Source organism: Lutra lutra, chromosome 3 (genome assembly GCF_902655055.1).
Source record: "Lutra lutra chromosome 3, mLutLut1.2, whole genome shotgun sequence".
Lineage (NCBI taxonomy): Eukaryota > Metazoa > Chordata > Mammalia > Carnivora > Mustelidae > Lutra > Lutra lutra.
Window position 1 is genome coordinate 140346628 of NC_062280.1, and position 26942 is coordinate 140373569.

At 40.8% G+C, this 26942-nt stretch overlaps 2 protein-coding genes across 2 annotated transcripts in view; both read left to right on the forward strand.

Annotated features, from left to right (window-relative positions):
* The window catches only part of KPNA3 (karyopherin subunit alpha 3), a 104601-nt gene extending 92758 nt beyond the window's left edge, over nucleotides 1-11843 (forward strand). Inside the window, exons 11-17 of the mRNA XM_047723352.1 lie at nucleotides 172-303; nucleotides 1282-1410; nucleotides 4027-4131; nucleotides 4230-4301; nucleotides 4453-4615; nucleotides 6457-6551; nucleotides 9269-11843. Of these exons, the coding sequence (XP_047579308.1) occupies nucleotides 172-303; nucleotides 1282-1410; nucleotides 4027-4131; nucleotides 4230-4301; nucleotides 4453-4615; nucleotides 6457-6551; nucleotides 9269-9367 (795 nt within the window). The 3' untranslated portion in view covers nucleotides 9368-11843. The remainder of the gene's footprint in view (nucleotides 1-171; nucleotides 304-1281; nucleotides 1411-4026; nucleotides 4132-4229; nucleotides 4302-4452; nucleotides 4616-6456; nucleotides 6552-9268) is intronic.
* A 6495-nt stretch (nucleotides 11844-18338) lies between these two features.
* EBPL (EBP like) overlaps nucleotides 18339-26942 on the forward strand; it is a 30453-nt gene continuing 21849 nt past the window's right edge. The window contains exon 1 of the mRNA XM_047723363.1: nucleotides 18339-18567. Coding sequence (XP_047579319.1) covers nucleotides 18397-18567 — 171 coding nt within the window. The 5' untranslated portion in view covers nucleotides 18339-18396. The remainder of the gene's footprint in view (nucleotides 18568-26942) is intronic.

The window sequence follows — 26942 nt, forward strand, 5'->3', positions numbered from 1 at the left end:
GAGAAGAGTTCTCGGCTGCTTAGTAGATTTATCAGGTAAGCAGATACTTTTGCCACCAAACTAAAAAATAAAGTGTAATTACTTTTTATGTTACCACCTCTAAGGTATGTTAATGTATTTTAAGCATTCAAACAAATACCTAAACTGGTAATTCTTTTTTACTTTCTGTAGATTCTTGTAGATACTGTTTGGGCTCTGTCATACCTAACAGATGGAGGAAATGAGCAGATACAGATGGTTATCGATTCAGGGGTTGTGCCATTTCTTGTGCCCCTTCTGAGCCACCAGGAAGTGAAAGTTCAAGTAAGTATCTTATTTTTCTTACTTGTATAGAATTGTGTTTGCTATATAACCTGTTAACTTGAACAACCAGGCTCCCGTTCTGTCTTCCATATTTCTGTATAAGATATGTACAAGATATGCACATATCTTCCATATTTCTTCTCTGTTTTACTGAACCTGATTTTGTTGGTTTCCAAATCTTTATCTCACCCAAATTCTTTGCAGAGTTTCAGACTGACAATAGCCAATTGTGCTCGAGGTCTTAGCTCCCCTAAGAACTACCTTCAAGCATTCCATTGCCATTTTAACCAGACAAAATTAAAATGTATCATCTTCTCCCACAAACCTGCTCCTCTTTTTATATCCCCTTTCAGTAGACCACATGGTCCAAGCTTGAAACCTTGATGCCTCCTTTCATTTCCCCTCCATACAGAGTCCTGTTAATTCTTATTACATAGCTTTCAAATCTGTCTGCCCCTTATCTATCTAGAGCCACTGATTTAGTTCAAGACTCTTTTTTCCCCCACCAGATAATTGCAACAGCATCCTAACTGCATTTCCTTCTCTCTCATTTCTCCTCACTCTAATTAGGGGTGGGTGCCTGATAGAGATATTCATTCCACTTCTGCCAAAGTGACTGTCTAGATGGAAATATGTGTCCATTACAGGCCTTTATTAAAATATTTCTGTGGTACTAATTAATAATTTTAAAAATAGCTGCTGTTAAAATGAAACTTTACTTTTTAAATTTTCATTTCTTTTTAGTATTTGAATCTTTTCAGCAGTTTTTCACACAATTTTTCTATATATTTCCATTTTTTACAAGACTTGTTTAAAATTCAAAATTGCCTCTCAGTTCTACATAGTACTTTGTCTAAGAATACATTAAGTGCCAATCATTTACCCCTTGTATTTTTACATTTTCTCAGGATTGTGAAAAATAGAGAATCCGCTTCATCATAAACAAATAAATTTATAGTGTTTTTTATCCCCACCTAGACAGCAGCACTCAGAGCAGTTGGCAACATAGTGACTGGTACTGATGAGCAGACCCAGGTTGTTCTCAACTGCGATGTCCTGTCACACTTCCCCAATCTCTTATCACACCCAAAAGAGAAGATAAATAAGGTAAGGCATGTAATTGCCTCACTGGTTCATTTCTTTCTCTCTGTATATTTCATTTTTAACTGTCCCCTTGTTTTCTGTTGCTGCTTGTTTGATCATGATTGTCTTCAATACCACTATAGTTAAGATGAGAATTATTTCAAATTACCTCTGTAGTTACTTTGTTATAAGTGCTCCCCTGATAAAAATAACCAGTGTTTTTATTAAAATAGATTGGGCAGTAGCAAGAGTCAGTAAAGTAGTAGCCACTAAGTGAGAATACATACAAAATCTCTCATTGGATGACTGGTATCTTTTATAAAAAGAGAGATCATAATTTAATCTCCCTGTGAAATTAGGTTGGACCAAAAGAGGCAGTGCTTAAGTTAAAGGATCAAAAAAGTCTTTTTTAAAATTTCAGAGTTGAAATACAAACTTAATTGTTAATTGTTAAATAATATACTTAAGTACTTAATTCCTTTTATGTCTGCCTTATTTCACATTGCATAATTTTTTTAAGGTCCATCCATGTTGGAGCATGTATCAGAACTTCGTTTCTTTTTATAGCTGAACATATATTCCACTGTACATATATATATATCACATTCTGTTTATCCATTCATCTGTTGATGGACACTTGGAGTTTTTCTGCCTTTTGGCTGTTGTGAATAATGTTGCAATGAACACTGGCAAGCAAGTGTCTATTTGGGTCCCTGCTTTCAGTTCTCTTGGGTATATATCTAGGAGTAGAACTGCCCAGTCATATGGTAATTCTATGTTTAGCTTTTTGAGGAACTGCCAAATTGTTTTCCATAGCGGCTGTACCATTTTACATTTCCACAAGCACTGTATGAGGGTTCCAATTCCTTTTTTTAAATTATTATTATAGCCACCCTAGTAGCTGTGAAATGATGTCTTGTGGTTTTGATTTGCATTTAGTCTAATGTAGTTTTATCTTCCTGAAATGCCACCATCCCCAAAACCAACATAACTGATCATTTCTTCTGTGTCATAGCTATATTTATATAGTTACCCAACTATAATTTGACAGTTGGATTCTTAAGAAAAGTATGTTGTCAAAAAGCGTATTTTATGAATACATTTGTTCCAATGAAGGGAAAGAAGCCAGAGTCTTTTAGACTCTGGGCCAGTTATTTTTACTGTAGAAATTTCAATAATATAGGTGATTTTTACAGCTAAAATGTATTCCATAATTGGAAACAGAGCTGAGAAGTGAGGAAGCCGGACAGAAGTGAGTGCAGAGAAGTTCTGGCCTGTGATCGATATGCTCTAAGTGAAGGTATCATGGGGGAAAGAAAAATGGTTCATATAGTTACCTACTCAGCCTCAGCAGCCAGTTAGTCTCCTCCGAAGTTTTTCAACTTGAGCGTTTGTGTTATTTGCGCTTGGGATCATCATGGGACCCTCATGGTGGAATAAAACTATATTGTATTCCCCTCAACATTTTTTAAAAAAGATTTGTTTATTTGAGAGAGCACACACAAGTGAGTGCAGTGTGGTGGCAGTGGGGGCGTGAGAGGCCAAGGGAGGGAGAGAATCCCAAACAGACTCCCCACTGAGTGCAGAGCCTAACATGGGGCTCAATCCCAGGACCCTGAAATCATGACCTGAGCCCAAATCAAGAGTCAGACACCTAACCAACTAAGCCATCCAGGTGCTCCATATTCCCTCAGCATTTTAGTTTGAAATTTTTCAAACCTATGGGAAATTTGTAAGAATAGTATCCCATATACTCTAAACACTGATTTACCAGTCCTTAACATCTTACCACAATGGGATGGCAAAACATTTATAGTGAACGGTTTTAATTGTTGAGGAAGAGACAACATTTGACACTGAAATTGAAATAGAACCTGCTGGTTTGTGACTTACAAATTCTTTAAGGTTATAATAAAATTTGTTATATAGACCCATTCCAGACTAATCAGGTACTTAATTTCTAAATATGTCTCCCAAGTAAGTATTTTTATAATAAAACAATTCTCCTTTCCTAGAAGTTTTAACAGACTATTAGGAAATTGAGTCTTTTATTTATTTCTGTCCTTATCTTTTTAGAGGGACCTTAAGCACCAAAAATGTAAGCTGCATGAGTTAGGATTTTTATTTGTTTTGTTCAATGCCATATTACCATTGTCTAAAATAGTGGTCTGTAGGGCGCCTGAGTGGCTCAGTGGGTTAAGCTTCTGCCTTTTGCTCAGGTCATGGTCTCAGGGTCCTGGGATTGAGTCCCGTATCAGGCTCTCTGCTCAGCAGGGAGCTTGCTTCCCTCTCTCCCTCTGCCTGCCTCTCTGCCTACTTGTGCTCTCTCTCTCTCTCTCTCTCTAATAAATAAAATCTTTAAAAATAAAATGAAATAATTGTCCTAGCTTTTATAGGCATATGTTTTATTGGATAGATAAATGCTAGGTTATTGGGGTCCAAATATTATGGGTAGAAGTTTGGTTTATAACTTGTTTAAAATGAGAGATTATGTTTCACCTATTTGCTTTTTGGATACATTCCCCCTAATGGAACTCAAGTGATTTTGTTATAGTATATGTAACTACATTAAAATAAAAATATAAATGCATTAAAAATAATTTTTCAAACAAAGGTACCTTGTATTTTGTTCAATTATAGGAAGCAGTGTGGTTCCTTTCCAACATAACAGCAGGCAACCAGCAACAAGTTCAAGCTGTAATAGATGCGGGATTAATTCCTATGATTATTCATCAGCTTGCTAAGGTCAGTGGTATTATAAGTTTATCATGTACATTAAATATATTATAACCAAGATTTTTCAAATAAAGAATTCATGTAATCATTTCTTTTTTAACCTTCAGGGGGACTTTGGAACACAAAAAGAAGCTGCTTGGGCAATTAGCAACCTAACGATAAGTGGCAGAAAAGATCAAGTGAGTATGGAGAAACTGTTAGGATTGTTAATACTGAAAAGTATACTGCTCTTTTATGTTTAGGAGCTGCGGATTGTTTATAAGTCCTGTGCTCTGTTCTTTTGGGGGAAAAGATAATTATATGAATAAAAATGTTTCCTTTGTTGCCTAGGTTGAGTACCTTGTACAGCAGAATGTAATACCACCATTCTGTAATTTACTGTCTGTGAAAGATTCTCAAGTTGTTCAGGTGGTCCTCGATGGTCTGAAAAACATTCTGATAATGGCTGGTGATGAAGCAAGCACAATAGCTGAAATCATAGAAGAATGTGGAGGTAAGAGTGGATTGAAGAAAAATAGTTGAGCACTGGAATGCTGAAACAGTAGTTCCTTTAAAGACAGCTAATTAGGAAGAAAACTGTCAGGAAACACTGCCGTTCCATCATCAAAGTATGTTGCTGTCCTTTGTTGCCATGTTAGCATTCCAGGAAGATTTTTCCAGCAAGCGTTAATCCATACTTTGGAAAAACTGGTTGTGAAGGTCACTCCGTGCCTTCCTAGAGGTTTATGTTGCTTTTTAGGTAAAATAAACATTTCTCTTGAAGCCATAGTGCCTGAGAGCAAATTGAAAGCTGGAGAACCACTGTAGCAGAGAAACTTACAAGCTTTGTTAAACTTAGAGTCGGCCACAGTAAAACCCTTCTTTCATGTTACACCTAATATCATGTGATTCTGTGGACCGCACTTTGTGAAATACTGTTCCATGTTGTTGGCAAAGGTTAGTGATTCCAGAGTCGTCTAGATATTTTATTTCAGCCTTAGATTGCTAGAGCTGCATGCTGAACTTACTACCACAGAAGTTACTTCAACATTTTAATGAGAAAACTGTGATTTCAAATACTATATTAATTATTTCTCTGGTAATGACGTATGAAATACATTTTTTAAAAGTTTTATTTTTAAAGGTACCTGTTCATTATGTACTAAATTGCCCAAACCTTAAATTAACTCATTCTGTTGTGATGTTTTATTTTCTATATCTTGTTATTACGTGTAGTTATACTACCCATTTTATTTTTTAAGAGAAAGCAAACGTAATAGCATCATAAAATATTCGGACTGGAAGTATTTTCTTAATAGCAAGAAGAAATTATCCTAGAGATATTAAGGAGTTTAATCTATGGTCATAGAAGTAGATCTTCATACTATTAATTCACTGTTCATTCTGGTTTTAAGATATTTTGAGATAATTTGAAATTAGCATTGTAGTCTAATACAGAACAATTTACCTCCAGAGAGTTTAGACTGCAGAATTGTAACTCTTCAGCTTTTTATCAATATAGTTGTTTTGGTCTATGGGAGGTATAGTTATAGTTAGGATACACGTTTACTTAGTATTTTATAATTATATAAACAACGTTACATCCATTACCTTTGTCACTTATATTCCCATTTTTCTGGGTTTTATATTACTATATAAAGAAAAAATGCAACTATTTCAAAATAACCTAGCTAAAAAGACATTTCAAGGAAGAATACTGTTAAGGACTTAAATTTATAGACTTGTGCATCTGATGCATGGAGTAAATATATTGAGAATAAAAATGAAAGCATTCTACAGTTCTGGAAAATTGTTTCCCAGTTTCATTATGGTTATAGGAGATAAGGACCCTATTTAATTACTTCAAAATTTAAACTTTGTCTTCTGTTTATATGAGTCAATCATGAAGTTTCTGAAAACTTGTTATATAAAAGTAGTAACATTTGGAAAACAAAGGGAGAGTTAAAAATTACTATATGAGATAGTGTGCTTCCACTAAAACAGTCTGGGGAGGCCTTGGTTCAAGGTCTGTCACTAACTTGCCACGCAGCCGGCAGTAAATCGCTTTACATCTCTGGACCGTAGCTTCCTTGTCTGTCAGATGGAGTGCTTAGGTGTTTTTTTAAACCTACTGCCTCAGATACAAGTGTACTTCAGGGGTTTGTAGAGAGGAAGAAATTAGTGAGATACAGGTCCTCCAACCAGAGCAGCTCAGAGTTTTATCTGTTTTTTAGAAAACTGTTATCTTTGGAGAGTGGTGGGAAGGTGTTCTGAGTTCTTTCAGATTTTCCATGGTGAAAATGAATAGTTTTTATTTGTGTCTGCTTAATTATTAGATATTTTTGTTTTTATCAGGCTTGGAGAAAATTGAAGTTTTACAGCAACATGAAAATGAAGACATATATAAATTAGCATTTGAAATCATAGATCAGTATTTCTCTGGTGATGATGTAAGTATGCATTATGCCTGGATGTACATTAAAACCTATACATACTGTAAGTTTGCTAAGAATTTTCCTTTTATCATTAATACGACAAGTTTATATTTCTATCAGATACGCTTGAGGTGGCATTCTCTAGTTATTTTTAATAATATAAATTTTTAAAAATTAATGATTGTTTTCCATCAGTGAGTTTTTTTAATTTTTATTTTATTTTTAAGATTTTATTTATTTGACAGAGAGTACGAAAGGGGGGAGGGCCAGGGAGAGAGGGGAAGCAGACTCCCCACTGAGCAGGGAGCCTGACTCACAGCTCAATCCCAGGACTCCAGGATCATGACCTGAGCCAAAGGCAGATGCTTAACCAACTGAGCCATCCAGGAAGCCCATCAGTCAGCTTTAAAAAAAAAATACTGAGTTTGAAACATCATTACAAGGTAAAAATACAAAAATAGGTCTTTGAGGGGCACCTGGCTGGCCCAGTCAGTAAATCATGAGACACTTGATCTCAGGGTTGAAAGTTTGAGCCCCATAAAGATTACTTAAAAAAAAAAAAAAACAAAACTTCTTGTTGCATTTGTAATCTGTTAAATGGGAAGAAATAGTACAGTTAACTCTTGAACAAGTGTTTGAACTGCACAGGTCCACTTATAGGTAGTTTTTCTTTGGTTTTTGGTTTTTTTTTTTTTTAAGATTTTATTTATTTATTTGACAGAGATCACAAGGAGGCAGAGAGGCAGGTAGAGAGAGAGAGGAGGAAGCAGGCTCCCTGCTAAGCAGAGAGCCCGATGTAGGGCTCGATTCCAGTACCCTGGGATCAGGACCTGAGCCGAAGGCAGAGCTTTAACTCACTGAGCCACCCAGGCGCCCCTGGTTTTTGTTTTTGTTTTTTGTTTTTTGTTTTTTTAAAGATTTTTTTTTTTTTTTTTTTTTGACAGATCACAAGTAGGCAGAGAGAGACAGGAGGAGGAGGCAGGCTCCCTGCTGAGCAGAGAGCCCGATGTGGGACTCGATCCCAGGACCCTGAGATCATGACCTGAGCCGAAGGCAGAGGCTTTAACCACTGAGCCACCCAGGCGCCCTGGTTTTTGTTTTTTATGAATACAGTACAGCACTGTAAATGTATTTTCTGGGGTACTGGGTGACTCAGTCAGTTAAGCATCTGACCACCTCAGGTCATGATTTTAGGGTCCTGGGATCGAGGCCCGTGTGGGCCTCCCCACTCAGTGGGGAGTCTGCTTGTCCCTCTTCCTCTCCCCCTGCTTATGGTCTCTCTCTCTTTCTCTCTCTCAAATAAATAAATAAAATCTTTCCAAAAAATATATTTTCTCCTTCTTAGAATTTTCTTAGTAATATTTTCTTTTCTCTAGCATACTTCATTATAAAAATACAGTATATAGGGCGCCTGGGTGGCTCAGTGGGTTAAGCGTCTACCTTCAGCTCAGGTCATGATCTCAGGGTCCTGGAATCAAGCCCCACATCGGGCTCTCTGCTCAGCAGAGAGCCTGCTTCCCCCTCTCTCTTCTGCCTGCCTCTCTGCCTACTTGTGATCTCTGTCTGTCAAATAAATAAATAAAGGCTTTAAAAAAAATCCCTTTAAAAATACAGCATATAATATATATAATATACAAAATATGTGCTAATGAACTGTTTATGTTTATCAGTAAGGCTTCAGTCAACAGTAGGCTTTCTACAATTAAATTTGGGGGAGTCAGAAGTTATACGTGGATTTTTGACTCTGCGTTGGGGAGGGGTTGGTGCCCCTTGCCCCCGTATTGTTCAAGGGTCAACTGTAATTATAGAAATGATGTGTGTTCAGATAGGTAAAATAAATCTACAGGTACAGAAGCTTAAGAATGGACTAGGGAGGGTGCCTGGGTGGCTCAGTGGGTTAAAGCCTCTGCCTTCGGCTCAGGTCATGATCCCTGGGTCCTGGGATCGAGCCCCACATCGGGTTCTCTGCTCAGCAGGGAGCCTGCTTCCCTTCCTCTCTCTCTCTGCCTGCCTCTCAGCCTACTTGTGATCTCTGTCAAATAAATAAATAAAATCTTAAAAAAAAAAAAAAAAGAATGGACTAGGGATGGAGGAGGGGATAAAAAAATTGGAGCACTTTTTAAATGTGTGTTCAGTTTAATTAAATTGTTAAATTACTTGGGGCACCTGGGTAGCTTGGTTGGTTGAGTGTCCAGCTCTTGGACTCTTGATTTTGGCTCAGGTAATGAGATTGAGACCCCCTTTGGGCTTCAAAGTCAGCAGGGAGTCCTGCTGGAGATTTTCTGTCCCTCTGCCCTCCCCTCCCCAACAGCTGGCACACCCGCACTCTCTCTAAAATAAATAAATCTTTAAAAAAAAATAAATTGTTGGGGCACCTGGGTGACTCAGTGGGTTAAAGCCTCTACCTTCGGCTCAGGTCATGATCCCAGGGTCCTGGGATCGAGCCCCAAATCGGGCTCTCTGCTTAGCAAGGAGCCTGCTTCCTCCTCTCTCTCTCTCTCTCTCTCTCTTTGCCTGCCTTTCTGCCTACTTGTGACCTCTGTCTGTCAAATAAATAAAATCTTTTAAATAAATAAATTGTTAAATTTCTTAATATTATTGATTTAAATATTTTTATTGATTGAAACATACAGAATGATTTCACAGCATTTGAATAGAACTCTCATAAGAAGTTCTGCTTATACCATAACATGTAGTATCTTAACGTAATAAGGACTTTTTGTTTTTTATAGATTGATGAAGATCCTAGCCTCATTCCTGAAGCAACACAAGGAGGTACTTACAATTTTGACCCAACAGCCAACCTTCAAACAAAAGAATTTAATTTCTAAGTTCAGTTGAGTGCAGCATCTTTCCCAATTCAATACGAAGCACCACCAGATGGCTACCAAATGACAAGAAGAACAACAACAAAAGGCTCCAAAACACACATGCCTCTTCGTTTTGATGCTTCTAAAGCAAGCCATGTCTCAGTCACTTTGCAGTTGCCAAAAGTTACTATCACATGGACTGTAAATGCATATGCATGATTTCCTAAACTGTTTTAGAATTCTCCTTAACAATCTCAACTACCCTATTTTTCCCTGTTCCCTGGTGCCACATGCTGACAACTGCAGTCTCCAGTTTAGAATATTCCATAGTGGTGGCATGTCAGCTGCCCACTTGATATTCCTTTGGAAAATGGTGCGCTGTGGATCAAGACACTTTGGTATGATGCATATACACGTTGGAAGACTTTAAAGAGGTGCAGTCTGATCTGAGCCTCCATCATTGTCCTCCACAAACATATTTTCATATTCTTTATGTGGAAGAATAGATTTTAAAGTACAAGCCAAATGATTTTCATTGGTGGAACTGACACACAAAAAAGTAACTTAAAAAAAGAAACTTGGTTATTGATTAAACAGATAAGTTTAAAAAAAAAAAAAAAAACTGTGCTTCATCTACCAGTAATTGATGTGTTTATTATCTGCCTCAGAAGCCAGGGTTGGAGGAAGAACTTTAGCTATGGATGGTAATGCTTTCGCCATTATACCTAATTTTTGAGAACAGCAAGCCCTATTTGACCACTCACTTCAGCCTGTGTGTTCCTGCTGTTTTGAAGTAATCAAATGCTGTGCATGGTATTTTACCTGAGCTGCAACCTGTTATGGACTTGAACTTCTGTTTAAGTTGAAAGCAAGAGTCCCTGACTATAAAGAAAAAAACAAATATAAAACAACAACAAAAAACGAAGGTCTGAAGTACCAATTGGTGATGTTTAAAAAAAAAAAAAATCTTGCTTTCAGCTTTCAGGAGTTAATATTTTTTGTTTTAAATTGATAATTGGATATGGTTGATTTATATTGGGTTTAAACTGTGGAGCTTTCATGTTTACTGTAATTTAGTCTTAAAATATTTTTTACTTAGTAACCAGTGCTTTTGATAATGTGGTTGGCAACAAACCAGCAACTATTTAGAAGTGTTATAAAACTTCATTCTTTGAGTATTGGGAAAGTTAATTCAGATCCTACTCTAAAAGCATATTCACATATTAAAAGATTCAGACAAGGATCTGTGTAGAGGAATAATCTGCAGTTATTTGACATAAACCTGATTTGCAGTGATCTTTAAGCAATTCTGCAAAATTCGGTATTACTATGTAAAGTCCTTGCTTTCGGTAAATTGTCTGACCCAGTTATTAATGAAAGAATATGAGTTTGAAAATTTTTAAACTGAATAATTTGTGCTGTCACAGAAATGTTTTTGTTGCTATTGTTTACTGGGTATAATTTCCCAATGCATTGATGTGAAGGGATAGAAAAATCTGAACTAATCTAGTATCCGATGGGGGGTGTATTTACTGTGATGAAGATGAGACAGATGCCATCAGAGCTTCGTGAATCAGCTGGGGTGTTTTCACTGATAAACAACACATAGCAGGTGTGCGTTCATGACAAACATATGTATCTGCCAAGGTGGAGCCACTTTAAAGAGCGAGTTTTGTCTTGTATCTAAAATGGATACAAGCGTATGTTTAAACTGCAAGATTTTTACTTGCTAGAGAATCTGTTTTAATATAGTGGTTTGGCCTCTGATTATTTATAGGTTTTATAAATTTTAGAATCAATTTCTCTTTAAGGTGGCTCAGATTTTTCAACTCTTGTGCACATAAAATTGAGTTGAAGTTCATTGTGCCTTTTTTCTTTATCCAAATTTTGAGTTAAAGCTTCATATGGTAACTGCATCCTGTTCAGACACTGTAGTCGAAATTTTTGAAACTATGTGGTGTTCACTAAAGGTAGGAATAACAAAGTCAAAGCTAATTAAGGTCACAAACTTCGGTGAAACCCTTAAAGTCCAAATCTTCTCGATATTGTGAATTGTACCCCTTCCAGTTTAGTTTCTTCTGGACTCTCCCTACTACTTACTGACAGTTACCTTTTAAATTTTGCACACATCGAGATTAAATTGGGCCTCTACTGTGCCGATTCCTATTTCCTCTTGTGTTTTAAGCGCGAACTAACATAAGACATTAGCATCAAGTAGTGCAGACATACGTATGCATTTGCTTGATTCAATTTGTTGTGACCTTATCAGTTTGGAATTGGAATTGCACCATTTCGTAGACAAAGGAAACTAAGTATATTGCTGCACTTTTAAGTTTTCAGAACAGTGTTGAAAAATTGCATTGTTTTTATTTTTTTTAAACTCAGTTAAAAAAACTAAAACGTTCTTTCAAAAGAGGCATCTAAATGTGTTCCTAATTTTGTATATGGGCTTAGGTTTTGTAACCAATAAAAAAAGCTGCTATCAAATATGATAAAACATTGAAGAACTTATTTCTAAGAGTTTCTTAGTTTCGTAGTTTTGTTTTCTGCATGGTTAAATTTAAATTTGGAACTATTTTTCAAACAACCACAACGGGAGGCAAGTCATGCTTTACTCTTTCATTGTATTTTAATTTCTCTCTTACATTATAACAAACCAGGACAATAACAGTGCTAGATTTCAGAGTATTTTGTGAAAAATAAGAAATGCCCAAATCTTTATTATTTCCTGACTTGCTCTAGCAGTACCACAAACCAGGTGGCTTCAAACAGGAGGAACTTACTGTTGTCCAGTTCTGGAGGCCAGAAGTCGGAAATCAGGTGCAGACTGGGACCCTCTCTGGAGGCTCTGGGGAGGACCCTTCTTTGTCTCTTCCCAGCTTCTGGGGTGCCGGGCAGTGCTGTTCCTCAGCTTGCAGTGGCATCCCTCCAGCCCCCGCTGTCGTCCTCGTCACGTGGCCTTCTCCCTGCGCACCTCAGGTTTAAATACCATGACTTAGGCCGTTTGAGAAAATGGTGTGATTATGACTTTCATGAACCAAACAGCAAAATCAAACCTTAATCCTTGAGAACAAGTAACTATGGAAGATAGGAAGTGAAGTAAACTTGGAAGTTTTAACCTGTGAGATAGAGGTTGTGGCTCTAAATGAAATCTTGGATTAATTAAATGACAAAAGAACAACTGAACTTTTGAATATACAGATATTTTTACTTTAATATAATGCCACTTCAAATTATTTTTGAAAGAAGTCAGTGTGTAAAGTAAATAAATGTGATAGTACTTCTATGTCATCTTGCCATGATTTCCTTCAGAAGAGTTGTCCTTTTTGGAGGATTATTTAATTATTACAAGTGAAAATTTATGAATGTCAGTTGTCTTACAGTGATGGTTGTAACCCTAGTTGCACCAGGGGATTTCAATTAAATCTATTTGGAGAAAGGGAGTATAATTCTGTACATTGAGCTTAAGCTGTAAGTCTTAAGGCGTATAACCCAAGGAGTGTTCTGTATAACCCACCATTCATTTGTCTGAAGTTTTGTTTTTTTTTTTAAGATTTTATTTATTTATTTGACAGACGGAGATCACAAGTAGGCAGAGAAGCAGGCAGAGAGAGAGGAGGAAGCAGGCTCCATGCTGAGCAGAGAGCCCAACGTGGGGCTCGATCCCAGGACTCTGAGATCATGACCTGAGTCGAAGGCAGAGGCTTTAACCCACTGAGCCACCCAGGTGCCCCCATTTGTCTGAAGTTTTAAAGGGATGCTTTATGGTGTGCATAAAGCTAAAAAGTAGTGCAAAAAGTACCATATAGAGGTAGACATGTATCTCTCTGTCCTGTGTATAGCTGGGGCTCAGTATTATATTAAGAGAAAGTGTTTGGGAAAAGGGTTTGAGAATGTAGCCTGTTTACCTCCTTTAACCGCCTTATTTGTCCCTGAAACTCCTCAACTAACTTTGACCTAAATCAGGGTTTCTCAGACCCCGCAATAGCGACATTTTAGGCTGGCTCATTCTTTGCTGTGGGGGGCTATGCTTTGCATTGTAGGATGTTCAGCCGCATCTTTAGGCTGTGCCCACTGAGTACCTCTGTATTCCCCAGTCGCCGTGACAACAAAAATGGTCTCCGGGCATTGCCAAATGTCCATCCCCTGGTAGCCAGATTTGCCTGGGTGCAAACCACTGGCCTAAGACATGCCTTTTTGTTGTGTAAACAGTCCCAACTTTGCTCAGACGCATCAGCTAAAAAGAGAGGAGACAAAAATATGCCTTTTCTTCATTCTCCATTTTAGGAGAAATCAGAGCCAGACCTATCACCCACCTGTAGGAACTCCTCGTAGTACTGAGCCCCATCTATTGCAAAGGACTTAGGACAGAAATGGGAATAAGGAGGAACTACTAACTTTCTTGAATTTATCCTGTGGCAAGAAAAAAAAAAAAAAAGTGTGTGAACCAAGCAAATGTGTTAATTGCCCACAATTTTCACAACACTGCCCTGAAGCAGTGTTTTTCAGACATTTTTAGTTGAGATATTTAAGTTCTCTGGGAAAGCTGGGGTGGGACCAGAAAATTACAGCATAGTCTGAAAAGCACTTCTTTGAAGCCCTGTGAGAGACTGGACCCATCAGGAAACCTACAAGTTTATTGAAAATGATCACAAGCAGTGGAACTATGAGTCATGCTATAAAGGACGTGTTCCCGCAGGGAACTTCTACAACATCCCTCTTCCTTACCCTAACAAAATTGCCATCCACCTTCTTGAGTCAGTCTCTTCTGTCAAACTGGCACCCGGAGATAAACGGGGACTTGTGCCAAGTAACGTGCAAATCCACAAGATAAATACATCTTCATGGGACAGCAGATTTACTTGATGATAAGTAGAGCAGTTTTATGGTTATACAAGTCTAAGTGTTACAGAGTAAAGAACACCTTTTCTGTGACATTTTTTTTTTAAGATTTTTATTTATTTATTTGACAGAGATCACAAGTAGACAGAGAGGCAGGCAGAGAGAGAGACAGAGGGAAGCAGGCTCCCTGCTGAGCAGAGAGCCTGATGCGGGACTCGATCCCAGGACCCTGAGATCATGACCTGAGCTGAAGGCAGCGGCTTAACCCACTGAGCCACCCAGGCGCCCCTTTTCTGTGACATTTTAAAGATAAAATCAGATTTTTGAGGAAGGCTGTTTTATGGAAACATTCCTGCAGGAGTTGGAGAGTTTGAGAAGCAATGATGAAATGCTCTTATGAGACCCTATTTTACTTTGCGGAATAGCTTTTTAGCTGTTACCAACTCTTTTCTTAATATTGAACAGAAGGTACTGCACTTAAATGAGCATCTTTATAAATAAAGTTTGTGTTATTCCTCGTTACCTCGAAGAGGCAGATCTGCATTTATCAGTTGTCTTCCTCACCCCGTGCATTTCAGCCAACTATGTATAAAGTCGTTCCTGGAACTGTTTCCTGTCACGTGCATTCCAAAGACCCCAAGAATAATGTGATGTGACCAGATCCTCAGTAAAATGGAATAGGAACATCCCATTATCTAGACACTTAATTCTATTAATGTGGAGGAGAGTTTTTCCATTATAATACCAGCTTCATCATAATTAGACTTGTGATCAAGTAACAGTCTCAGCTCCCCTTGTCATCAGCTCTCTTTGACTCAGTAGTTAGCATTTACACTTTCAAACCTAAATATAAGAATTTATAAATGCCATATTTCTGATTTCAGCCCAGATTCCTCATAGTAAGATCAGATTCTGTTTATATGTATCCTTTCCATGTCTTCAGTCATGTAGGAAGCACCATGCTAAGTTAAAGGGTGTGAAAGAAAGCAAGTACAGGGGCAGCTGGGTGGCTCAGTTAAGTGTCTGCCTTTGGCTTGGGTCATAATCCCGGGGTCCTGAGAATGAGCCCTGTTCCCCTCTTGGGCATGCTGCTCCCTCTGTTTGTGCTCTCTCTGTTAAATAAATAAAAACAAATCTTTAAAAAAATATATAACTAGAGCAAAAATAATGATGGGGAGCAGGATTACTAGGGACATGGGAGGGTCTAAAGAGGTTGGTAGGGGCCAGGTCCCACAGCTGGTAAGTCAGTCTAAGAGCAATGGGCAATCATCATTACTCATTATCGTTATCATTCCACAAGAATGATGATAGAAGAATCGTGTAGTAACAATCATTGGCTGATAAGGTTAAGATAGGAAATGTTCTTGGGGTTAGTGATGTCTAGAGGTCACATGAGTGAGTGTGAAGCACTGAAGCAAGAGAGGGTGAACAGCTTGGTCCATGAAGTGGATGGGATCAAGAGGTACTTGACAGCTAAAATAGGAGTTGGTGATACCATAGATCTGGAGTTTGAGGAGAGGGAAGTACTGAGGATGATTTATAGGTTTCTGGGTTGCAATCACTGATGAGTGGAAGTAGCACAAGATAGGGAACACTGGGAAAGACTCAGACATAGGGAATAGAAGGTGATGAGTTCAGTTTGGGTTGTGTTAAGACATCTAAATGACAGTCAAGTAGGGCAGTAGGAAATATTGCTCTGGGGCTTGGAGGAGAGAGCTGGGCTAGAAATTTGAATTCTCCGCCTGTATTGGTGGTTATTAATGCAGGGGGTGATCATGAAACTTCCTGTGTCCAGCATTTGGAGTGAGAACAGGGCTTAGGACAGCATTGTGGAATTCCAACATTGAATGGGCATAAGTGGAGGATGAGCTTTCAATGGGAACAGAAGGTATAGATAGGGAAGTAAAAAGTAATGCTCTGTGTTTCCTCAGAAAATAGAGAGAAAAGAGCTTCCAGGGTCCTGTGATGCTGTTGAGAAGTAAAGTGAGGACAGGAAATGTCCTTTGGGTTAGTGATAATAGATGTCATCAGTCACCATAGTGTGTATCACTGAGACAAGGGAGGAAACTAGAGTAGGAAGGAGTGAGGAGCAGGGACACAATATGGAGACATTAAATCTAAACAGGTTTTTATTTTGCTCCAAAGGGGAGGGCAGGGTCACTAAAGGGTGATACAGGGAAATTGGTGGGGGAAATACCATTGAGAAAGATGTTAACTCTACATGAGAAGAGTGATGAACAATTTTCTAAGTTACAGGAGAGAATCCAAAGCGTAGGTGGCAAGATTGGATATACTCACTTTTTCAGTCAGCACTTACTTAATTGAGCAACTAGTATATGCCAAACTCTGTAACAGGTGACAGGGATGGAGCAGCCAAGAAGCCAAACACAGTCCCTGGCCATGTGGAACTTATACTCTAGTGGCAAGAGACTATCAATAAATGCGTAAATAATGTAATTTATCTGGTGTTAAATGCTATATAAAATATTATATAGGGAGTAACCAGGGGAGGAAGTTCTTGAAATTGTGCTCAATGCCAGAAAGCATATTTTGAAATTGTGGTAAGATACACATAACAAAATTTGCCATCTTAACCATATTTTAAGTGTATAGTTTGGTACTGTTAAGTAATATTCACATTGTTGTGCAATCATTCTCCATAACTTTTTCATCTTGCAAAATTGAAACTCTATAAGCCATTAAACAACTCCTCTTTTTACCCTTCCCGAGCCCCTGGCATCTTCCATTCTATTTTCTGTTTCTAGGAATATGGCTACTTTAGATACCACATAGAAATGAAATCATACCATTATTTCTCCTTTTGTGACTGGCTTATCTCAGCCTCTCACCCCCTCAAGATTTATCCAAGTTGTAGCATGTGACGGGATATCTTTCCTTTATACAGCTGAATAATATTCCCTTGTATTTTAAAACAAATGAATACTTTTTTAGCCTAAGTACCCTAGTGATAATTAAGTATAAGTATTTAAAAATTCCTTTTTTTCTCTCTCTCTCTCTTTCTTTCTTTCTTTCTTTCTTTCTTTCCTTCTTTCTTTCTTTTTAAGTCTGAAGCTCCAGTTTATCTGGGCATCCTGTATTTTACTTGGCCATCCAAAAGTGAAGACACAGACTTGGTCAATAAGGGTTACACTCTTCTTAAACTCTGACTCCGTTCTCCAGTGCTAAGTCTCTAAGTAACAGAGGCCTAAGAAAGGGAGCGAGGAGAAGGTTGAAACCAAACAAGATGCTAGCAAATGCAGAAAGAAAACGTTAACGTGGTGATCAGCACAAAGTGGCACTTCTTTAGAGGAGAGCTATAACTGCCTACAAGACGTCAGCGTGCGGGGTCAGAAAGCAAAGGTCTCGTGGGTTCCGGCTTCCGTAGTCTCTGAGAGTCCGTAGGCAAGTTACTCTGAGGCTGTTTTCATGTTTGTAAACGAGGAAAACATTGACCTCCTAGGGTTGTTGTGACTTGGATAGACAGTTAAAAGAATCCAGTGTCCAGCCAATATAACCTAATGCTCCTCTCCCCCCATACTTTTGCTGTTTCTGTGGACTTTTAAGAAATGAGCTCAGAGGGGCACCTGGGTGGCTCAGTGGGTTAAGCCTTTGCCTTTGGCTCAGGTCATGATCCCAGGGTCCTAGGATCGAGCCCCACGTTGGGCTATCTGCTAAGCAGAGAGCCCGCTTCCCCTTCTCTCTCTGCCTGTCTGTCTGCCTACTTGTGATTTCTGTCAAATTAAAAAAAAAAAAATCTTTAAGAAAAAAACGTAAAGAAAGAGGTAGGGTCAGAGTAAGCCACCAGGGTTTTAAAAAGTCTGCTGGTGCGTGAAATTGCCCTTGGCCCTCACCTCTCCTGCAAGACTCCCAAGGGCCTCATTAGGACCTTTTGTTCCTAAAATTCTTCCCGGTCTATTGGCAATATTTCTACCATTTGGACTTCGCTTTGTTGCTTAAGGTTTTGAACCTTGCTGAAAGAGCCCATCAGAAGGTGTGGCTACTGCCAGTCTTTTGGGCTTAGTCGGGGAGCAGGTCTGGTCCAGGCAGTTAGGCGGGTTCGTGAGCAACATCCAGACTCTCCTGAAAACCTCCAGGCTCCAAGGGCCGGCCTGGAGAGGAGGTGGGAAAGGAAGCGCCGAGCGGCCCCGCCCCGTCCTGGCGCTTCCCCGGCGGGCTCCGGTTCCCAGGCTCCGCCGGCCGCTGGCAGCATGGCCGCGGGCTGGGAGCTGGGGACCTCGGCGGGTCGCTCGCTGCTGATGTGCGCCGCGCTGCTGCTCGCGGGTTGCGCGCTGGGCCTGCGCCTGGGCCGCGGCCGGGGTCCGGCGGACCGCGGGGTGCTCGCCTGGCTCTGCTACGACGCCCTGGTGCATTTCGCCCTGGTAAGTGTGTGCGCCGCCGCTCTCGGGACCCGACCCTCCCTGGTCGCGGGTGCTCCCGGAAAAGGACCTGCACGGGTGGGCCGCCTCGCGCCCTGCAGCGGACCGTCGGTCTGCGGAGACAGGGAGGTGCCTGGAAGCCGCGGGGCTGCCCCTCTCGGGCCCCTCGTGTGGAAAGAGCGCGTGCCTTCCTGGGGTACCAGCTCCTCTGCCGGATTAAAAACCAAAAAACCCTTTGAAAATGGTTATTTCTGTACCGTGTTATGTTCGTTTGATTGTAAGCAACCCAAAGGCCTTGGCTTACGTGACCTGCACGTAAATGTTGCACGGAAACTAACTGAGATCGTGAGCGTTATTGAGTGCCCGAGAGCGAGCAGAGAGGGATGAGGAGGCGCACTGCGCAAAGTGCGAGGGCCGGTACCAAAACGAAACATCCCGCGTGCCCTGAGAGTAATCACCATGTTTGGGTAATGACTGCCAGGCACAGCTTGGTGTTCACTATTTCCGATCTTTACAACACCCTGTAATCTACTTCTGGTCCCTGTTTTACCGAGGAGAGAACACGCCGTGCAAAGTTAGGTGACTTTACAGGCCCACACAGCTGGCATGGTTCTCAATCAGTAGAGTCTGGCTCCAAAGCTTGCGCTCTTTGTAACATGCCGGGTTTGGGGAACCATGTCTCTAAAAATTCAACCCATTTTATAAATAACCAGGAGGTTAGTATTTAAGGAAATTCTGTTGAAATGCCTCCCTCCTCCATGCACACACGTTTTTAAAAGGGTTTCTTTCTTTCTTTTTTAAGATTTTATTTATTTGACAGAAAGAGAGCACAAGCAGGGGGAGCAGCAGAGGGAGAAGGAGAAGCAGGCTTCCCGCTGAGCAGAAACCCCCGGTGATGTGGGGCTTAACCCCAGGACCCTGAGATCATGACCTGAGGCAGAGGAAGTCGCTTAACTGACTGAACCCCTAAAGGTTTTGTTTTTTTTCCTGTTTTATTTTGTTTTTTGTTTTTTAACAACTAAGCCAAAATAGCTGTTTTGCAAATTTGACCTTGCTTCGATCTAGGCAGACCTGTGGTTGATCGAAAGCCGAAGTCTGGAGTATGGAGAAAGAAGGAGAAAACAAAAAAGTTTTGATAAACATTTAGGTCTCTAAATGTTGATGGGTTGGATATGTGCACATACCAGATGTTGCTGAAATGTGAAATTCTTTCTTTCCTGAAAGTTTACATGTGGAAATAAGAGAGAGTGAACAGTCCTTCAGCTCCTTCATTTACAGAGTTGATTTTTTAAGGTGTCCTTGGACACATGGTCTCCCAAAGAACAGGGGTAGTAGAACAGGGTGGCTGGCCCTCTTAAAGAAAATGTAGTATATTTTAGACATACAGAAATGTATCATGATACAAAAACATATACCCATATGCCCACCTAGTTTAAGAAAATTAAGTCTGCTTTTCAAGCACAGGCTGTTATAGGTAACATCACACATATCTCCATTTGTGGCATCTTGAGGTTTAAGCCCACACGTGGGGTCATTGCTCCTGTCTCTTCCCACCCCCTGTTCTGAAGGCAGTGTCCCTCCCACAGCCCTATTTTACCTCTTCCAGCTGCAGAAGAGCCCACCATATGAATGCACCATACCTTTCATTTTTTAATTCTAAACAGCACATTTTTTCACATATTAGAACAATGATATTTTATATCTGTGAAATTGGTACATATCTTATAATTGATGATGAAATATGATAACTTAGCTAGCTTGTATTAATAGGTACATTTTTATTTTGCTGTTTACATACCATGCTTCAGCCAGCGTCTTCGTACACATATCATAGAGATTGGTGAGGAGGGCACTTGAATGAAGGTTAAAGCCGGCGAGAAAAATGTGTGCACACAGTACCTTTGGCTGGGAGTTTACTGCAAGAATACCGGTAAAATGTGGCATAGGCAAAGATTGGGAAAGAAAGCCTCCCAGAGAACTGGAACTACAACTCACTTGTTCACACTAGAACCTGAGCTGCCTCTTCTTAGTCCTTTAAAGTTCTCAAAAGGGAGGAGACATTGGGATGTGTTGGCCACCATCAAAGGCCTCTAGAGCCCCCGGTTGGACAGGGTTTCTAGCCAAGCATTCCCAAAGGCATTTCAGCTCCCTGACATCCAACCAGAATGTGGTTCCTGGGGCTGCAGCCCGGGGCCAAAGCTTGGTTGGTTATGGCCAGGGTGAAGGACAGGCTGATTTCCCACCAGGGCACCTGGAAGGAGTTAAGGCAACATACATGGAGAAATCAGTGGTTTGGCTCACACTGCCTCACAGGTGGCCGTGGACGTTCTTTGGGTGGGTGCTTCATGGTTTTCCCCCCTTTCTGCAATCTAAATAGAGCTTTCTAGGTATGGCCAGCACAGGGAGGCAGGATATGGATGTCTGTGTTTTGGGAAACATCACCTGATTAACTAGAGCACAGGGTCTACCTAGGGAAGAAAGAAGTGGGAGGACAGGCTAGAAAGGCACTTGAACGACAAGTAGGACTTTGAATTTCATCCTGTAATAGGAAGCCATTGAAGAAAGATCTCAGGCAAGGAAGTAGCATGGCCAAAGCAGATCTTTCAAAAATGATTTGGTGGTGTTGTATTAAGTCAGAAATTGTAAAGGGTCTGAGATTGTACCCTTCTTACAAATTAACAAGTTAGCCTGGTTGATTTCCCCAAGTGCCGCCAGCAGCACACAAGGGCCTGCTCATGCCTGCACAGGCAATGGGGGCGTTTCAGGGCAAGGAACAGCAAGCTCAGGCTCCCATCTTACCTGGAGTTGCCGGTGACCTGCTCCTACTTCTCAGGAGAGAGTCCTTATCTTTAGTCAAGAATGTAAACAAATCTCTGGAAGGAAAGTCAGGTCTTTATCTTTACTACCCTGGAACACCTTAGGAAGGAGAGATCTCTTTAGGTTTACTACCTTGGAGTGTCTCCTTATATAAAGATTCTTAAATCTGTTGTAAATGCCTGTGCTCAGAGACCTCAGACAGTGCAGGAATACAAGGCATACACAGAGAATTCTCTGCCAGCGTAGTGGATGGTGGGTTGGAAAGGATAGTGAAGGGACAAAAAGATCAGCTAAAATCAAGTGCAGTATTTGAGGAGTGAGATGAAAGAGGACTGAGCTAAGGTGGAATTGGAAGTTAAAATGGGGAAAAAAGTTAAATCCAACAGACCTTCCAGGGGAGAACGTTGTAAGTCAAACTTGTACATTGGGGGTGGAAAAGACGGGGATCCTGTAGACAATCTTAGTGAAGACCGGAAGACCAGATTTTAGAACTGTGAATCTGGGGTTCTGGTGTATAGTTAAGGAGAAATGGCCAGAAGGCAGTTGAAACTGTAAGATGAGCTGGAGAGACAGATTCAGGGCAGAGTGGAGGGAGTTGGACATTTTTACTGCTTTGGAGGAGACAGCAGGAAGCTCTGGGAGTGAGCATTTTCTGAGCAAGAGAGAACAGAAAGGTGAAAATGCTGAGGATTGAGAACAGAATCTTTAAAAATGTCTTAAAATGTGTATGTGTTGAACAGCCAGGAAGAGGAAGAGCCAGGAAGGAGAGACAGTGGGCCGGACCAAGAACCGGGATAGTGCTGGGTCCTGGGACCCAAGGGAAGGAATGACAACATCACTGTCAATTGCTTCAGCACCATTTAAACATTTAAAAAGGTGAGGGCTGAGCCGGAGCCTCTGGGTCCAGTGATTAAGAAGTCAATCAAGAAATTGTTAGTAGGGCTGGGCGCCTGGATGGCTCAGTTGCTTAAGCATTTGCCTTCTGCTCAGGTGATGATCTCAGGGTCTTGGGATCGAGCCCCACCTCGGGCTCCTTGCTCAGCGGGGAGACTGATTCTCCCTCTGTCCCTCACCCTGTTCTTGTGCTCATTCTCACACTTGCTCTCTCTCTCTCTCTCTCTCAAATAAATAAATAAAATCTTTAAAAAGAAAAAAAAAAGAAGCCGTCATTGGTAAGACTGCCTAGCTGGCTCAGTTGGTGGAACATGCAACTTTTTATCTCAGGGTCATGAGTTCAAGCCCCATGTTGGGTGTAAAGTTTACTCAAAAAAAAAAAAAAAAGTCATTGGTAAAAGTATTGTTTGAGAAGCTAAGAACTTAGCAAGGGGGGGTAGAAAAAGAATGGAGGCAGCATATGAAAGACCTAGAGATTTGATGGTGGGAGGAAGAAGAGTGTAAGAGGGTAGCTCAAAGACATTGAAGGAGCAGGCAGGGACATTGGGTTCTGTCTGAGATGGGAAGGTCTGGAAGCATCTGTGAGCAAGAGCTCAGTCAAGGGAAAAATGAAGGGGCAGAGAAGTCAGCTGTACAGCACTTGCTGTCCAGTGCTGTGCCTGGGCATGTGAATTAACCTACAGCAGAGCTGAATCTGCCTGAATCTACTCCCTGTCCTCAGATCAAACCCCTCTGATTGACTAGTTCCTCCCACACTTTCCTCATTGAAAGCATGACTTAGGCTTGTCCTCCAGGCTGAAGGACAGTTGTCATGGAAAACTTGGGCTTCAGCCGTCCACATTCATCCTACATTAACACCCATGGGTCTTCCTTTAAGAAGTCCTGAGTCCCAATGGCTGGTCAAGTCCCTATTAATTTGTGTATTTTGGACATTACCCTTTTCCATTTAGCATCTCCATCTGTTCCCACTTTCCACAACAGTAGCTTCAGCCTCCGACTCTTGGGATTCTAAAAATTTCTTCCTCCTCCTACTTGCTTTATCATTAGGTCTCAAGTTGCCTTTTAGTTCAGTCTGTTACTGTCTCCTGTTTTCCCTTTCCTATTTTGGCATAGTCATCTTCGTTGGTTTTGCTGTAAAATAGATCTCCTCTCCAGTAAATGCATTTATAGCCTTTGTGCTATTTGGCAGGCCTGGTGAATCACAGTTGATTTTGCTATATATTAATGGTAAAGCTTTGTGATGGTTAATTGTCTGTGTCAACTTGACTGAGCCAAGGGATGTCCAGTTATTTGACCACATGTTATTCTGGGTGTTCTGTGAGGATGTTTTGGATAAGATTGACAGTTAAGGGTGCCTTGCCAGCTCAGGTGGTAGAGCATGCAACTCTTCAGTTATTGAGTTCAAGCTCCATGTTGGGTGTGGAACCTCCTTTAAAACAAATAACATAACATAACATAACATTTAAACTGGTAGACTGAGTAAGGGAGGTGGCCCTCCTAAATGTGGGTGAGCCTCATCCAATCAGTTGAAGGTCTGAACAGAACAAAAAGGCTGACCTTCGGGCAGAGTAAGCTAGAATGCTTCCTGCCTCACTCCCTTCAGACTGGTAGGTACATTGGCCTTTTCCTCTTTCAGACTCAAGCTGAAACAGTGGCTTTTCCTGGGTTTCAAACCTGCAGCCTTTGGGCTAAAACTACATCAGTTCTCCTGGTTCTCAGGCCTCCAGACTCAGACCAAAACTACATCATCAGCTCTCCTCGGGCTCCAGTGTGCCCCCTCACCTTGCAGTTCATTGTCAACCTTCATGATCACATAAACCAGTTCCTTATGATGGGCCCTGTGTGTGTGTGTGTGTGTGTGTGTCTGTGTGTCTGTGTGTCTGTGTGTGTGTGTCTGTGTCTTTGTCTGTGTGTATCCCTATCCCATTGGTTCTCTTTCTCTGGAGAACCCTAATACAAGCTTAGAAAATGATGCCAAATTGAAAGTCCAAGGAATAACACCCATAATGGCCCACTGGCCTTTTCAGGGTATGGAGTACACAGCCATTCTGCTTCTGCAGACCAAAATCCAGTTTGTTTTCTAACACCCTGAACAAAACATGTGTTAGGGATAGATGTCTGGGTAGCTACACCTCAGAGTGAAATCCTGTTCTGTTGTTCCTCATTTCCACAAATATTTGAGTGCCTCTTTGGGGCCAGGTGCTGTGCTGGACACAGACAAAACACATGGCCCCTGTGCTCTCAGAGCTTAGAGAGTAGCAGAAAGTTTTTCTCCAGTTGTTTCACAGGGAAAATGACAGTTACTAATGTCACTGTCAGTGTAATCCGTATGAGGAATTGCTTTTGCAGGGAAGTGCTGGGAGAAGCTTAGTTTCTCTCCCCAAAATTGGTTCATCTATTGCTTTCTGACAGCAAGAACAATGTAAATATTTCTCCCTTTTCATTTGGCTGCTTGGAAGCTCAGAACCACATTCAATTCTATAATAACAACAACATATATATATTCTTATTGGCCTCCTGATCTGGATTCTTATTCATTTTTATACTTTTTATGACTAATATTTTAAAATTCTTAAGTACATTTTAAAGTAGCTTTTAATGTACCGTTTAATTGAATGTTTTTGTTGTAATTGACCTACAATCCTAAAACATAAAGTGAAGTATATAAATGCTTTAAAAAATGTTAATCCTACTAAAATTTATTTCCTTTGAAATGGAAGAGATATCCTAGGGAAATACCATGTTTTTTTGTTTTTGGTTTGGTTTGGTTTGGTTTTGTCCTTTGTAACACTACACACAATTTGTAATTGTTTTGTCTTCCTATATCCCCAGTACCTGGCGTGGTGCCTGGTTTGTAGGAGCTGTTCTGGAGAATTTGTTGATACCCCATGAATGGAAGAGTGATCCTATCATTTCAATTTGTGGTAGTTATCAGTCATTTACATGTTAATCCTCAAATAGCTCAAATATCTAAAATGTCAGAATGCGTTTCCTGTGTCAGTGTTTTAAAACAAAATTGGTTTAAATTTTCTATTCCCGTGATCACTGCCAAACATATAACATTTACAGATCTAAAAGGAAGAAAAAGATAAAACTAGCCAGAGATCATTATTGTTTGTATTCTCAAAAATAGTCTTTCAGGGGAGCCTGGGTGGCTCAGTGGGTTAAGCCTCTGCCTGTGGCTCAGGTCATGATCCTGGAGTCCTGGGATCGAGCCTCCGAATTGGACACCCTGCTCAGCGGGGAGTCTGCTTCTCCCTCTGCCCCTCCCCTCCCTTTCCCTCCCCTACTCGTTTTCTCTCTGTCTCTTGCTCATTTGCTCTCTCTCTCTCTTTCAAATAAATAAAAATAAAATCTTAAAAAAAAAAAATCAAGACTCCAGAGAGATAGTCAGCGTTTATATTCCCGTCAGCTGCTTTATCACACCCGTGCCAGCGCCAGGCATCATTATTAGATCAAACAGCTCTTACTCGCTGGCTTAGGTCTTCTGGGTCTCATCTGACCCTTGACAAGAGGCTCCGTCCGGCCGCCGCTATAGCAGCCGACTTGACTCCCTTCAGCTCCGAGCAGACAGCGCCTGCTGCCCGCTCCTGCCCCAGGCCTCTGGGATGCAGCCCAGGTGTGAGGTCCTTGGGCCCCACCCAGCTTCCAGCTACCTGCCACGGTGACCTCCTGCAGTGATATCTGGGAGCCCCAGGATAAGTTCTTCCTCCCTCCCCTGAGTTGGACTTCCCAGAGAAGCAGTAGTGCGTATACAGTCTCCGGAAAAAGTCAAGGTAGGGATGGCAGTGTGTTGCTGAGTGGTGTTACTGAGTTACTAAGCTCGGTCACATAGCCTTAGGTCAGATTTGTCCTCCTTCTCTGTCTCCTTTCTCATCCCCCACCTGCTTCCAGCCTCCCTGGGAGAGCCATCTCCATAAAAGTGGTGGAACACAGTAGAATGTTTTTTGGGGGACCCAGGCTGAGATATACTCTCTCTCCCTCTCTCTCTCTCTCTCTCTCTCAATCTCTCTCTCTCTCTCTTTTTTTTTAAACTAATCTCTATTCCCACTGTGGGCCTTGAACTCATGACCCTGAGATCGAGGGTCATGTGCTGTACTGAGCCAGCCAGGCGCCCTGATACTCTTTCTTTTAATAGTTGCACATTAATTCCATAGCGTGGATGATTGAACCAAACATGCAACTTCAGGTTATTTCTAAGTTCCTTGCCACTAAAAACAGCCAGAATTTTATAATAAATGTCCTGGAGCAGGTATCTTTTCTTCTATTGGACAAGTTTAATCAAGCTGAAAAAAAAAAAATCAAAATAAATGGAATTGGCAAGCTTGCATCCTGTCTAGGAGTGGGAAATTCAGCCCCTTATTAGGAGTCCGCCTTCTTCTGTAGTCTCATGAGAACCCAGGAGACTTACATGATTCCCAGAAAAAAGGATTGTGTCATCTTTGCTCCATCCTGATCGCACAATACGTATTCCTCACTAACAGAGCCCCATGCTTTCTAGAAGGTGGGCAGGCTTGCTGTTCTCTGCCAGACTTTGGGACAGGAATATGGGGCTTGGATCCTGGAATCCATCCCCTAATAGCCTGTTCTTTTTTTTTTTTTTTAAGATGTATTTATTTATTTTGAGAGAAAGAGAGAGAGAGAGAAAACACCAGTAGGAAGGGCAG